The 16,364-nt window shown below is 42.0% G+C and overlaps 1 protein-coding gene across 2 annotated transcripts in view; it reads left to right on the top strand.

Moving 5' to 3' along the window:
* The window catches only part of LOC144826579 (uncharacterized), a 125,432-nt gene extending 110,609 nt beyond the window's left edge, over nucleotides 1-14,823 (top strand). For both annotated transcript variants that reach the window (XM_078685109.1, XM_078685192.1), the window contains exon 2: nucleotides 12,423-14,823. In XM_078685109.1, the coding sequence (XP_078541235.1) occupies nucleotides 13,127-13,876 (750 nt within the window). In that variant the 5' untranslated portion in view covers nucleotides 12,423-13,126 and the 3' untranslated portion in view covers nucleotides 13,877-14,823. The remainder of the gene's footprint in view (nucleotides 1-12,422) is intronic.
* The last annotated feature ends 1,541 nt before the right edge of the window (nucleotides 14,824-16,364 follow it).

Below are 16,364 nucleotides of genomic sequence, written 5' to 3'. Positions count from 1 at the left end.
TACCCTGTTTCTGTTTTTTCGGCCAATTTTATTTTTTGGTCTTGGGCTGTTCGTCAGTTTCAGACTTCTGCCCTCGAGGATGTTTTTTCTCTTTAGTGGAAAATGGCTTGACTCCCACGCTATTAAGGCCCACGGTCTTATAAGCCGCCACAATAATCCTCGGTAACTGTCGGGGTTTGTCGGCATCGGGAACCGCCTGCAAAGCATTGGACACCTGAAAGTTCACCGCATCTCCCTTGACATTCGCAAGTATGAGATCGGAAACTACATCAAAGGCGCCACATAGGCGCATACCTAATTCAACCGCCGCCTCAGGTCCATGCTCATCCTGAACTCGTTTAATGAACGTCGGAAGGACAGTCATAGACTGAGTGCCGTAGCACCTCGCATAGACTGCCGCAAAGGTTTTTCCCCACGACTCACAGTCACCAATTTCTGGGGTCAAGTCTTTTGGCATGCTAATTGTAAATGTAAATGTATTGCAACTTGTATAGCGCAGGTATCACCCGAAGGCATCAAGGCGCTTGCTTAGGGAACCCGTCCTGGTATTCCCCAGTGAGATACCCCGGCAGGGTATCCACAAGGTGAAAGCCAGGCATCCCACCGCGAGGGGCCGTAGTGGAGATTAAGCAAGCTATTGCCCAGAGTCGCAGAGTGTGACCCCGTGAGTCGAGTAGGCACCGGAGCGAGAATTGTCGAGTCTGTGGAATTTTTTAGCCCGAGACCCGCCGAGGCAGGGAATCGAACCCTGGTCCACAGCCTCCGGGTCTGCCGCCTCTAACCACTGAGCCACGCTTCTCCAGTTGCCTTGCTGATATGTTGCTGCATGTTGAGATTGGTGTTGAGTGTTATGCCTAAAGATTTTGCAGATTCCACAATGGTGGGTTGGACATTGAGTGCGGTTAGGTGTTTAAGCCAAATTTGAGTGGTAGAAATGTTCGATGGAGGTGAGACCAAAAGGAATTCTGTTTTCAGAGCATTGAGTTTGAGATGATTGTCGGCAAGCCAGGATTGAGTGCTTCTGATCGTTGAGTTTAGGAGCAAAATGTCTTTGGGGGATTGTAGTTTGAGATAAAGTTGGGTGTCATGGGCGTACATGTGAAAGTGTACATTGGATGCTTGTAACAGGGTGGTGAGAGGTTAGAATCCTGTGTTTTTCACCAGGAGTCGTGTTAGGAAATACTGCTTCAAGCTGGTCAATCTTTTCGGCACGCCAGAAAGGAAAATCATCCTTATCCTCGGGGCGCTTGCCCATTACAGCGTTGACCATTACAGGACTAAGCTTCATTCCGCCCTGTCCGGCAGGAAGCGCCGCACCACCTGGGGCCTGCCTGGGAGATTACGGGTTATGTATTTATTTATTTATTTTATTTATTTTGAAAGTTTTATATAGCGCGAACAAGATCTTTGCAGATATCAGAGCGCTTTACAAAGAAGGGGTAGATGAGGGAGCATAGTCAAACAGGTAAGTCAGTAACGCTAGCAGTACAAATAGGTGGGGGCAAAGCCAATCATATAGATCAATAATACAGTTCATACAAATAGGCAAAGCGGTCGAACAAGTAGTACAGATCGTTCCAGAGTCTTTAAAGAGTCCGAAATAATAGTTCAGGTGTATTTAGCCATGAGGATAGCTTTTACTTCTTTCTTAAAGAGTGTAGTGGAGGAGATGAGCCTGGTTTCGGGAGGGAGTGAGTTCCAGATCCTAGGTGCCATTCCTGAGAAGGAGCGTTTATAAGTTTTTTCCTTCCGGAATCTTTGAGGCCTCAGCAGAAGATTGTTTGTGCCTCTAGTGTTTCTAGAACCGCCAGAGATTGTCAGCTTCTGAGTGAGGTAGCCGGGTGAGTTCAGGTGTACTGCCTTGTGTGTCAAGCAGGCTATTTTCAGATGTATTCTGGCTTCAAAAGGCAGCCAGTTCAGCGATTTCAAGTCAGGGGAGATATGAGAATGCTTTTTTGACCCAGTGATGAGTCTTGCTGCAGCGTTTAGAGAAGCTCTTAGTGGTGCGGTAGTAGTTAGGGGGAGTCCGCAGAGGGCGATGCTGCCATATTCTATTTGAGGGATGACTAGTGCTTGTACTGCGGTTTGGAAGTCTTTGGCTGGGAGGAAGGGTTTAAGTTTCCTCAGGGTATTTATTTGGAAGTTCGTTCCCTTAGTTGCCTTGCTGATATGTTGCTGCATGTTGAGATTGGTGTTGAGTGTTATGCCTAAAGATTTAGCAGATTCCACAATGGTGGGTTGGACATTGAGTGCGGTTAGGTGTTTAAGCCAAATTTGAGTGGTAGAAATGTTCGATGGAGGTGAGACCAAAAGGAATTCTGTTTTCAGAGCATTGAGTTTGAGATGATTGTCGGCAAGCCAGGATTGAGTGCTTCTGATCGTTGAGTTTAGGAGCAAAATGTCTTTGGGGGATTGTAGTTTGAGATAAAGTTGGGTGTCATGGGCGTACATGTGAAAGTGTACATTGGATGCTTGTAACAGGGTGGTGAGAGGTTCCATGACTAGGTTGAACAGGGTCGGGATAGGGAGGATCCTTGTGGGACGCCTAGCGATACAGGTATTGGCGAGGACATCATGTTGTTGCTCTTGAATTTCGGCGTCCTGTTGTGTAGAAAGGAAGTGAACCACTTGAGAACAGTTCCAGATATACCCATTCTTGTCTTTAGTAGATCGAGTAAATTCTCATGCTTAACGGTGTCGAATGCTGAAGAGAGATCAAGAAGGATGAGGAGGCAAGTGTCGTTTTGGCCTAGCATTTGAAGTGCGTCGTCAATTATGTGAGTCATAGCAGTTTCTGTACTGTGCCCTGCTCGGAAGCCTGATTGATGAGGGTTGAGGAGGTCAAACTGATCAATGTGTTTGGTCAATTGTAGTTGTGCGCATTTTTCCAGCAGTTTGGCGAGAGTGGCAATATTGGTAATGGGACGGTAGTTGTTCAGATCAGAGGGGTCGGCTGTAGGTTTCTTTAGTAAAGGTGTGACTTGTCCAACTTTGAGGGAGTCAGGTATGGTTCCTTGTTGAAGTGAGCTGTTGATAATTTTAGTCCAGAGTGGGAGAAGCAAAGGGGTAAAGTCTTTAACAGCGTTAGCAGGAAGGGGGTCCGTGAGGTGATTGGATGGTTTCAAGGTGCTGAGCAGTTTGCCAATTTCTTCTTCAGAGTAGGTGCCAAAGGATGACCATGAGGCATTGTTTTTTGGTTCAGTGGGTGCTATGCAGTGGGGGTTCGAGTAGAGGCTTGCGTCAATGAGGAGATCGCTCTTTATGTTGTCAGTTTTTTGGATAAAGAAGGCGGAGAAGTCTTCACAGGAGGGTGCTTTGTGCACAGTGCTGAGTGGTTGGGGTTGTTCCTTGGATTGTGGTCTGATTAGCTAAAACAGTTTTCTCGGACGGTTTTTTGCTTGGTCGAGCTGAAGGCTGAAGAAATCTGATTTTGAGCGTTTTATTTTCCTGAAATAGGCACTAACAACCTAATCACACTAATTGCGACTACATGTAGTCGTCTTAACTCAACAACAGTACACGCCCCGTGCTGAGGATGAGGTGTAAATCCAGCCAAAACAGGCCAAGTCGCGCCTGGAATGGACAAAGGACCCAACCTCAGAGCTGTCAAAGAGTGGGGTAGGGCGCCATTATACCAAACTCGGTGCTGCCAAGCGTCAATCGAAACTTCCTGTGCCCTATACGGAGCATATTCCTGTGGCACAGTAGTGGGAGTGTACGTGTCGAACACAGTAGTATTTGCGTTCACAACCAGGAAGGTCACCCACGAGTAAAGATTTCATACGGGTAAGCCACCTCTGCACTCACCACCATTATTACGCCCATGCCATCCACGGGGACATTATAAGTCTGCAAATGATTGCACACCGCAATGCGACTGTTGCGGAATGTCCACCGCGGCCATAGTGACACAGGAAGAAAAAGGTACAATAAAAACTTTGTAGCACAACTGGGTAGTAATTCAAGGAAACCATTTTGAAAGAATCAAGCTTGAAAATGACCTATGTAAATATAGGTAGGTTTGTCCGACACTACCGCTAACCGGAAACAATAGTGAAGGTGTTAAGGACTGTGTATATGCACTACTCAAGTGTCATGTAATAAGACCACCAACGATTGGGCGCCATGTCGCAGGGATTCTGCTCCTACACAGAACTGTGCATAGAGACTTGGAACCTCCGTGAATTAGGGTGTGCCAAAACTCACCTTAGTACCCAAAATCCCCTTCCAGACTAGCAATCCGTGTCTCATTGGTTCTTACAAACTCCCAATGTTTAGACAACCCAGAACATGGACTTAGAACACCTCAGGTAACGTGGAACACATGAACACTCTTTTGTTATACAATCATATCAATCCAGAACGAGGAGTAAATGAGGACGTGTGCACATTTGAAATGTTTATATTCTAATGCAGTGTTCTCAAGCGGAGTATCTTAGCTAATACAAGTAAACCTATTATAAGAAACAAAGTAATCAGCATAGTTGCTAGCCCATAGAATACAAAGGGTGAAAGCATGTTAAAATGCTAGAGGGAAGAAGGCTAAAAGACACACCTAATTCTCACCCTCCCTTGCTAGTATCTTATATTATATCTAAGAAGGTCTCTTTGGGTTTTAGCAGGGCGGCCCCATACCTCTGATCCTAGTGGTAAGGGATCACATCATCTTCCACCAGCTCTCTGCATGCGAAGCATCATCAAGTGTGTGTTAATGCTCTGTGTAGTGCAATATTAAACACGCCTAAAGCTAGAATGTGGCCGCAGCTGCATGTATGTTATGTCTAGAACGTGCGAAGATCAAACCTCACAACAACCACTGTGTTGAACTAACCTTGAAGGCCTCGGCACTCACTGTACAGACATAGCTTACCAAGCAAAGCTGATACTATTAGCAAAACATATTATTCTCGTGTGGAGCAAAATATTCTACTAGGCTAAAGGCTCTAATAACAATATGAGCCGTGTGCAGAAGCCTCTGAAAGGTAAAATGGCGTTTTAACTCCTAATAAGCTCATGCTAACTTAACACAGTGCGAAGGCAAAGCATATCAATATGACACGATATGCCACCTGCTGATCTCTGCACTGCGCGGTCAAAACTTCATTACATTTATTGGTGTACAAGAAAAAAAGAAAGAGGGCAAGGACGCACCCCTGTCACACCCTCTTTTTAATTTAAAATGTTTCCGAACATTCCCCTTGTTTACCAAACCTGACTACTGCCCCTGTCTCTCTATACATCTCCCTAATAAAAAGAATTATGGAGTTGTCTGAGGGGTTTACGCAGTCAAAGGCCACGGACAAGTCCACAAAAGCCATATAAAAACGGCCCTTTTTTGCACAAACATGTTTTGCTGCAAGTAAGGGTGAATTTTGTCCATGGTCGATCGAACTCCACCCCTTTCTAACCACGTATTGTGTCTCAGCTAAAACATTATTAACAAATGGCCTCTCCTCCAGTCTATTTAGGAGCAATCTCCCCATTAGTTTGGCAGCGCTATCCAGAAGGGAGTATGGGCGGTAATTTGTCGGATTCGAGGGATTCCCCTTCTTATATATGGCGATAATCATGGATTGTTTCCACAATACCGGGGGTCCCACTTTGGAAAACAGTATTAAAAACATGGGTCAAGAATGACGCCCATAAATGTTTATGTACAAAGAAAAAATCCAGAGGAATCCCATCCGAAGCTGCAGCGGTTAGGGCAGGTGATTGAGAGAGTGGAAGCTCAATTTCCTCACATGAGAATTCCATCCCCAAATGGGCAGTCATCAAGTCCCAACGTTTTTTTGTAGCGCTATCCATCTCTACAATAAAAATGCGTAGGAAGTCAGACAGCCAGGTGGATTGATCTATATGAATATCAAGAGAGGGGCTGCCCTGATCCTGCAGAAGAAGGGCATTTACCACCCTCCAAAATGCCTTGCTATCTTTACTCCTCGATGCCTCACACAAATTTACCTATGCTTCATCCCGTAACTCCTTTTTTCTAACCGCCCTAGCTGTCTTATAGTCAGCTCGCAGCTTCCTTATCAAATCTTTGTGTCTGGGTCTTGTTTTAAGAGCAGTGTAAAGATCTTCGGAGGCCTTCGAGCAATTTGTCTCAAACCCCCTTATCGTCGATGGAGTGTTTCTTGTAGCTGGATATAAAAGATTAGAATTTATAGATGTTAAAATTTTACTAAATGCTATTACTACTTGATGACTATCAGTGTTGGAGTCTAAGCAGGATTCAGTGTCAGGTAACACCTCTTTTACAACCTTTGGGAGGAAGGTAATAGGGTTAATTTTCTCACATTTAAGAGTAGATCCATTTTTTCTAATCGGTTTTGGGGCATTTATAGAGCTTGACTTAGCAGAAAGAGGCCAAACAAAACAAAAAAAGAAGGAAAGCATGATCACGGAACTCTGTCAACTTGGCTATGGAGGACCTAATACATCCCTTCAAATTTGTCTGAATAACTTTAAAATCAGTTGTCGAGGTAACTCCAGTACGTTGAAAGCTGGGGAGGGGTTTACCAGTCGTGGAGTGACACAGATTTATTATAACTAGGTCCCAAGTTAATGGAAAAACTGTTTGATATGTTTCCGCAGTTATGATGTATAAAAATGGACTAGTAACGAATCATTAGTGTCAGTTACCCCACAAATACGTCTGTCCGAATTGGGGCTACAGTACACATGAAAATCCCCAGCTCTGATAAAAAAAACTTGAACATGTGTGGTATGTTAACAGAACTTCCAATATTCTCGCCAACTCATCTGTCACCTGTGTAGGAATCTTAAAATTATTATTCTAAAACTGAATCCGTAACAAATCAATTTTCCCAGAACCTTCAGTCGTGATAACATGAAAATAGGGCACCTTATTGATAAAGGTCACATTACCTTGGGTAATCCTGTTTGCTATAATTCTGAGTAGATCTACCTGCTGCTGATGGAACTGCTGGCATAACAAAGGAGCTGTAGCCATTTACATAGACCGACTGCTCTGCCCAATTTTCCTTAAAGCAGATAGTATCAGAATTCGTAAACACTTTATGCGAATTTTGATTATCCTTTTTGTTTTCAAAGCCCGCTATATTCCTGGAGATAAACTTTATAACACTTAGGGACTCCTGCGACCGAATCGCTGTCGGTACTGGTGAGAAGGATGGAGTAGGGTCAATTGGTAAGGATGTAATACTGCTCAGTGAATCTAAAACAACCAACTGAATCCTCTCCATGGGTACCAAACCAGAACCCGTTTGATAATCGTTATAAAGAACAGACTGAGGAGGCAAATGATTTAGTGGAGGGATCAGTCGAACACATGCTTCCATATCTTCCAACAATGAGTACCTATTTGATAGAGCAAGGGCATTAAAAGCCACCTGGGCAGGCTTATGACCAGTTCTCCCTAAAGAAAGGTCCTGGGTGAGTACGGTGGAACTACGTATTGGTGCGAGCTATAGAAAAAGCCCAACGAGACTGCATAGATCTGAGAATGGAGTGAAGGGGCAACCGGTAAACTCCCTAACAGGTCTCTCACAAGCCATTCATTATCAAAGTTCAAAATAACCAGTCAATATTGGTTGGTTTTCATCAGACCTAATTCACTGCGTTCTTCTGGTCTTGATCAAATCATTTTGGATGAGATGACCTTTATTTTAGTTTTGAGTCATTCAGTGTCGAGCCTTGGCCATCAGCTGAAGTGAAGATTTTGTAAGATTGGGATATAGTAAAGGCACGTTGACTAAAATTTTAACACTGTGACAAGCTGCAGGAGTCCATGTATTGGTGATTTGGTCTGCTATGGGCCTGAGTAGATGGGGGATTTACCTTAACCTGTGGTCTTCATAAGTCATGTGATTGCTTCTTACCCATAGAATCTTGCATGGTCACCTGCGGTAGGCAACAGCTAGGGAACAGATCTACATGGTCTGGACCTATAGGATCCCTGCTGGAGGTCAACTGATTTTCAACACAAGGATGACCAATAGAATTAGAGGGCGAGTTAACTAACTCGCGACCAAGGATCATGTTTTCACAATTAGTACACAAATTATGACTTTCACAATCATAGTTTTAAGAGTTTTACAGACATCAGAGGGGATGACCTTAGTTGGTGGTTAGAGGATAGAAGTAGCTAAACTACCACTGGAATCTACCGTCATTTGTTGTGCTAACCTTGTAAGGTGCGAGCTATAGAATCTAGATCGGTCGCAAAAGTTGTTTAAAGTTCTCAAGAAGATCACACCAATGAGGGAAATGTAGTCTCTGAATGTTGGTGCCCATTCATACATGTGGAACTCGCTGGCAATGCGACCTTTCTGATCTTTTCGGCAGGACACTTGGAGGAGAGTGTCGCATGGCCTCGTTTTCATTTACTATTTACGGAGGTTGCGTTGTTTGGTTTCCCACTCCTTAGAGCTCTGTTTGTTTAATTAAGTTTTAAACAGTTGTCGTGCATACATTTGGCCAACGCTGATACAGTTTTTAGATTAGACACAAAAGCCAGTCGACTCTGTCGACCGGGAAATAATTAGCGGAGTGTCATCAGCATACAACACTAGTGAGATATTCATTCCAAAATATTTCACTACCTCTGCCAGAGGTCTTATGTAAATATTAACAAGCATTTGCAATGCAAATAGGTCTCGCATTTGTGAGTTAGAGCTATTGACGTTGTGAATGCCAATTATTTTTTACCTACACGTTTTATTTTTAGACTGAATGTATGTAGTGTGCAAAACCCCTTGGAAAGGTCCTGCACTTCGTAATAAATATATTGAAAAAGACGCAAGGTGTGGATTGTGTCAACAATTGCTTGGCAAGTACCTCATGGGTGAAGTGTCGCCACACATGTACACCGTGGTGCTTTACTAATGAAACTCATTAATAAAAATAGTGCTTACAGACTAACCAACGCGATAGGAGCATGTGAATCCGTTTCCCGGCTTCTCTTTCATTTTCTAGACTATTTGACTCACTCTTCTGCGTCTTGGTTATCCCCCAAACACTTGGAGGCAATGAAGTTTGCCAAGGGGATTGGGGTAGGGGGGTTTTGGGGGTACATGAAAATGTATTCATTGCCTAGTTGTCAAAGTTAGCCCGGTGCTATTAGTTAAAAGTGTGCAGATATTATTAAGATTACTTTACTCGCATCTATGAGAAAATCGACATTATTTATACAAAATGCCAGCATGCGTGTCAGTTTCCACAGTGCTGGTTGATTAGTTTGATTGCATACATTTTTGTATTTAATCTTTTACATAGCATCCTAAGTAGGTTACCTAACCCCAAAGCCAAGAGTTGTTAAATGGCCCATAGTAGAGAGTGTTTTACAGTTGAGCAAATGTGTCCAAATGTAATTTTGGTAGTGCCATGGAATAATCAGTGAACTAGGAGTATTCCCTTGAGTGAGAATAATTGGGAGAAGCCCAAAAGGGGTCAGGGGAAAACAATACCACAATACAAATATATATAAAGAATTCTTACAATTTATTGAAGTATACAAATGTTAAAAGGAGAGTGAACCAAAAATGGAACTCACTCAGCATTAATAAAACAATAAAAACAATTAATAAAAAGGTTTTAATTTTGGCCAGCAAGATTGAATCACAAAAGACAGAAAAAACAGTAAGACATGAAATTAGTGCAATACTTCTTGTATATTCGGACTCTATTGTGAACACCTAAGCTATATGTACTATAATACAATATTTTAGCAAAGATGTCGAGATCCTGAATTATACTGGTATGAAGCGTCGACGCGTTTCGGTGGTTTTCCAAATTATTGTCCACCTTTATCAAGACACCTTTTGGTTTCTGTCGTGGTGTTTGGGGTCTATATAATTGCCCTTGAAGTCCGTATGTCTAAATTGAATTTCTATATTGTTCCATTTTTAAATGCCGAATGTATAGGGCTGTGTCTCTGGGTTGTGTATCCGGTATGGTACTCCTGTAGATATAGGTACCTAGGCGTATAATCAATTCAGAGTTGTTGTGCCTAAAATATATATTGCTGGTCTTCTTTACTTGGTTAAAATCCAGAGGCGCCTAAGTCTTGTCCTTGCAGGATTTGGTTCTGTTTCTCCAGTGCTCCGCCAAGGACTGCTCACTTCTCTGGTTATAGATAGTCTTAAAAATATAGAACCAGGGGCATTACTATCATGTCCTCAAGTTGTGTGGTTCTGTTGTTTCACGACGGACTGCCTGCTTCTCTGGTTCTGCCGGGAAAATTGAAACCTTTTTATTAATTGTTTTTATTGTTTTATTAATGCTGAGTGAGTTCCATTTTTGGTTCACTCTCCTTTTAACATTTGTATACTTCAATAAATTGTAAGAATTCTTTATATATATTTGTATTGTGGTATTGTTTTCCCCTGACCCCTTTTGGGCTTCTCCCAATTATTCTCACTCAAGGGAATACTCCTAGTTCATTGGTCTAATAACCCTACTTCCCTTGACTTTTGTTAAGGGGTACCTCTCACTTTTACCCCCATGGAATAATCAGCCAATGAGGTACTCGATGAGCAGGTATTTAACAACAAGTTCAAAATGTTCAAAATGTACGGTATTGTGGCTGTTTGTTTGTACACAACCACCTCTCTGAATGTGTTTATTAACACAGAGCTCCATCTACCAGACATTGCTCACAGAGGGGCGACTAAAGCACAGAACAAAATGTATTCATTTATCCTGAGTGTGAAGGCACCCAGAAGGTTTAGGGGCCTGCCCTGAGAGACTAGGGATCCCTGCGCTTCTACAGACTCTGCCGTGCTCCTCTGCAACAGCAGGGCACAGCTCAGAATCTGCTAAGAATAGGTGAGGGGGATGAGGTTGGAGCATGCAGGAGTTTCCGGCAGGTTTCCAGGTTATTGAAAGTGATGATTCTGACGGGAGGCAAAGGAGTCTGACTTCGTCTGTTTCAGAAAAAAAGGTCTCTCCTTCCATGTCTTAGCTCCAACCCAGATTAAATTCTATGCCTCCTAACCTTAGAAAGATTCAATATCACTTACTGTTCCGGAACCAGTGGAGGACCCAGCTCTTCTCCATCTAGGCTGATGATTTCGCCTCTCTGGGGCTGTGCTTATTAGGATCCTTTTATGTCCCCTGCTGATATTTTCTGACACCCGGACCCTCACCTTCCCCTCAGGGCAGACAGCCTTCAGGTGTTGTGCTTTCTAAGGCTCAGCTCCCCTCTTGTAAAGGGTCAAAGTGGTAACACCCTTGCAGCAAGTGCCTTTATCAGCCGCAGTATTAAGATACAGTGCACCCCAATTCCCAGCTCAGTAAACGCCTGAAACAGACCCAAAATGGAGCATGTACCTACATGTTCGCCTCCCCTGTTTGTGCCTCATAAGTAGCTACCTGTGCACTTCCTCTGTTTTTATGTCCCCGGCGAGCTTCTCTAAAGATGCTTTTGATCCTTCTACGCTATCATGGTGTTTGTCTATTACTTCATTACCTGATGTCTGCTGTGTTCATTGTGTCACTCCCCTGATTTAGCGGTCAATGAACCCTGCTGAGCGAGTATGCAGCCATAAGTGAGCTGAATGTAAGAAATATCCAGAGGTGTAAGAGCTGCACTCCCCCTCAAGCAATGGACATCTTGTCTTACTCTTCCAATGCTCCATCCACTGACCAAGAAGCATGTTGGCACCAAACGGAAGACATTTAGTTAGATACCCTGGCAAAGGCAGAAAAAGATCAAAAGCAGACACTTACTGGCAGCAGAGATATCGCAGGCATATTATTAGTTGTGATGGAATCACTATAATAAATGGTGCAATCTTCCAACAAGTGCTTTAACCATCCCTAGGAATGTGGCAAAAATAACTTAACAAACAGAAAAGTAAAGACAGGAGTTAGAACTTCAGCTCCTCCAGTGTAAACTGTGAAGTACTGTGAAGAAGAGTGTGAATGGAGCTACATTTGTTATATACTTCCTGAAGCGTTACCTTTATTATATACTTCCTGAAGCGTTACCTTTATTATATACTTCCTGGAGCGTTAGCTTTATTATATACTTCCTGAAGTATTACATTTATTATAAACTTCATGAAGAGTTTTCTTTGTCATTTAGTCTTGAAAGGATTACTGTTGTCATACACTTCCTGAAACTGAAGTGACAGCAGCACATCCTGATCGATGTCTTTTTACACAATACCTTCTTGTTTAAATGAAATATTAGCCATGTGCGTCTTTGTAAAGCTGTACTTATAGCAAGTGGGCGCTCCATGTGTGCTCTTTCTGTACTAAGTTACTCTGTGAACACTGGAAAATCACCTCCTTTTCTAGTAAGATGTACATGTTCAATAGAACATTTAGTTAAATATCTGTGTATGGGGAAATATCTCTTGGTAACTTTCATAAATGGTCTTTTACAACTAGTTAAATATTGTGTATTCACATTTAAATCTCTTTACATCCAATAGGAAACCAGCCTTGAATGCACAAATGAACGTGAATAATGACAGTAATCGTGCAAATCTGAAAAAAGTGGTAAAAAAAATGAGCTCCAATATTCAGGAAAATATCTGCACAGTCAGAGACTGAGAAACCTGAACATAAACTGATAGATCCTCGAAGAGGCAGTCAAGAGCAATTCAGTGGATGTAAGAGTCTGAGCTGTGCACCTCCACGCAACAGGACTAAGAAATAACCTCTAGAAAATTAAGGCAACAACACTGACAAACCACTTCCTGTATTAACAGGCCTCCACCACCAGCTTTGATAATGTGTTCAGTATGAGGTGGATACAGCATTGCTCTGCTTCCTGTGATGATGACAGACCCACCATTGAGCACGCTAGGTGTATTGTAAACTATTGCTGGCAAAAACCACAGGAGCAAGAGAAAAGCCCAAGGGAGTGGAGCCAGACAACTAAGGGCAAAGGAAAGAGGGTCTCTGAGACTGTCCAAATTTGCTTCGACCAGAAGGAAGACTAATCTTCACTCATAAACATGCAAAACCATTCCTCAATCTAAAGACATAACCACCTACAAAGAAGCTTTACTTGCCACAGTTATAATATGTGTAGTTGGTGAGTCTTGTATTTCATTGTGAAATCTGAAATCAACCATCCAAAATACCACACACATACAAGGAATGTGAGAATAACACAAGTGCTTTATCAACCATGTTAGCTCCTCAGGAAACCCAGTCACGGGATGCAGATAATTATAAACCTGACCCAGAGACACTAACCAAGAAAGAGAAATCATACACAAGTAGCAAGAGCTTTGGTTTGTTATCACTACTAAAGAGCCATCAGCACACACACACAGGAGAAGCAACATGCAATTGCAATGAATGTGTGAAGAACTTTAGTCAGTTAGCGCTCCTAAAAGATCATCAGCGAACACACATGGGGGGAAAACCATACCATTGCACTGAATGTGTGAAGAGCTTCCGTCTGTCATCACAACTCCAAAGACATCAGCGAACACACACAGGGGAAAAACCATACCATTGCACTGACTGTGTGAAGAGCTTCAGTCAGTTATCAAACCTCAAAAGACATCAGCGAACACACACAGGGGAAAAACTGTACCATTGCACTGAATGTGTGAAGAGCTTCAGTCTGTTATCACACCTCAAAATACATCAGCGAACACACACTGGGGAAAAACCATACCATTGTAATGAATGTGGAAGTATTTTTTGTGATTCCTCAACTCTCAGGACTCATCTGCGAACACACACAGGAGAAAAACCATACCATTGCAGTGAATGTGTGAAGAGCTTCAGTCGGTTATCAACCCTCAAAATACATCTGCGAACACACACAGGGGAAAAACCATATCATTGCACTGAATGTGTGAAGAGTTTCAGTCAGTTTTCAAACTTCACAATACATCAGCTAACACACTCAGAAGAAAAACCATAGCATTGCAGAGAATGTGTGAAGCGCTTTAGTGGGTCATCAGACATACAAAAACATACTCTAACACACACTGGGGAAAAACCTTCTCATTGCAATAAATGTGGAAGCAGTTTTTGTGATTCCTCAAATCTCAGAAATCATCAGCGAACACACATAGGGGAAACACCATTACAGTGCCAAGAATGTATGAAGAGCTTTAGTATGTTATCAATTCTGCGGAGACATCAGTGAACACACACTAGATCGTAGCATTCTGAATGATCTGTAAGGTGTTTTTGTGTCGCTGGAGCTGCCAAATAAACAGTGTTCTCATAGCCCAGCCTTGCCTAGAGGGAGGAGTTCTTCGATATAATATGTACATCAGAAGAAATGCTACATCTTCAGTAACCAAAGGTAGTAGAAACGAATGCTTTCCACCGAGTTCATTGTAACAAAGTGCTGAGTCCGGGAAGTTCTTCCTGCTGCCGACCATCATCATCATCATCACCACCCAACCACACTGCCAGTCAGGAACAGGAACAAGACTGCTCTTCAGCACACCCATCCTTATACATAACACGCTACAGGGGTTTGCTTCAGGGTCAAACTCACTTTCCTTACATGTTATCAGCAACAAGTTCTAAACTGAACAAATTATATTTAGGAACAAGTGGTTTGTACGGCCATCAGTGGCATAATACATTTGAATCACAATACTTTATAAATCTGTATGAATGATACATAACCAAACATCCAAACATCATCAATGTATGGACATCCAAGAGCCTTTAAAAACCACACTACAGAGGTGTGTATCAGGCTCAAACTCAATTTACTTTAACATTAACTACATTATGATACAGCAGAAACAATCATGAGGCTATGAAAAGTACACAATAATGACTAGATTTTACATATTAATATGAAATGTATGTTTTTAGATATGTAATAAAACAACACATTTATTTGAATTCATGGTATTTGATTGCTGATTGTATAGGAGATCTTAAATGTGATTTATTCACTAAATTTTAAAGATAATTTGTGATGTCAGCAAGAAGCCTAGTTTATTTGGTAATAGTGGGGGCACATCTCGATAGCATGACTTACAATTCCTGGAAAATAATCTAATGACAAAATCTGTGGCACAGTATTTAAAACAATGTCTTAGACATCGTTCGAACTTACAAAATAACGACGACTTCGCAGTCTAAAAACCATTCTTTCTGCAAAACGTTTGATTTTTAATTAAGATTTTAGTAATGAACTGCATTTAATGTTTTTCTTCAAATGTTTATTGTATTTTGTCCTTTTATGGTTTTAAAAAAAAACTTGAAACCGAATAAAGAGGATTTGATTTGACTGCTTTCAGCTGGGAGTCTGGCGCAGGTGGTATCGGAGGGGACTATTCTCACCAGTGTGCCTTCTCTCAGAGTGAGAGGCGGTTCTTTGCTTGAGATGGTACCACCTCTGATTTCATAAGCAAAAAGTGCTTTTATTTTATGTGTCACAAATACCCTACTAAAATCCACCAGTGAGCCCACCTGTAGGTTTGTCACTGGATGTCAGGCTGTGACCGAATTATACCAGGTGATACAAATGTAGAACATGGAAGGAAACATAGAGCAAACAATTCACTGAGGAGAGATGGGACTAGCTATGGGGCTACTCACAACTGATCTCAAAAAATGCCATGTGCAAATGCTAGTTTATTTCTCTCATCAACGGTGTGTTGATGAGGATTGTGCTATGATATGAAGCCTACATGAAGGATTCCATGAGACTCTTATAGTCATTCTGCTCTAGTTGTCACTTCAGCAGAAAGGGGAGAACAAGATGAGTGAGCAGAAAAAGCAAGAAGAGGCCAGAGAAGAGAAATAAAAGGGATACAGAGAGAAAACACACGAAGGATGGAGAAAAGTACTTAATAGATATCGGCCAAAATGTGAAAGAAAGAAATTTGTATGGGAGGGAACGAAAGTTCTAAAAGATGGCCAGGAAAAGAAATCTAATGAACATTATTTATAAATTGCCAAAAGTTGAATTATATTTTAGGAACTAAAAATGTGATTTAAGTGTGACGTGAATGTGAGTCTTTAAGTGTTATAGGTGTAATGTGCTGTTTTGTGGTACCAATACTTGAACCAATTTTATAGCTTTGGATCTGGGATTTAATCCTAAGTAGCCAACGGTGTAAATGAACCAAAGGGAGGGATCAATGTATTTTCGGGTTACCAATCTCAGCTCAAGTGAGAAAATTAAGAGGTCCCAGGTTCCAACCGTCCTCCTTAATAAATGTGTTTATACACATACTGCACAGATCTGTGATACCTTTGTATCAAACATACCAATCCTGATAAATTCTGTTGGAGGTGGCCCTTTCTAGGGTGGTTTTCCTCAACTTTTTAATTTTTTTGCTTTTGTCCCTCCTGGTTTTCCGTTGATCTATGTAATAGCCTAAGGACTTTGATCGCCTTTTACACTGCCATTCAGTGCCAAATTGATGTGCTTG

Source organism: Lissotriton helveticus, chromosome 1_1 (genome assembly GCF_964261635.1).
Source record: "Lissotriton helveticus chromosome 1_1, aLisHel1.1, whole genome shotgun sequence".
NCBI lineage: Eukaryota > Metazoa > Chordata > Amphibia > Caudata > Salamandridae > Lissotriton > Lissotriton helveticus.
The sequence above is the reverse complement of the archived record's forward strand: the minus strand, read 5'-3'. Positions and strand labels throughout refer to the sequence as shown.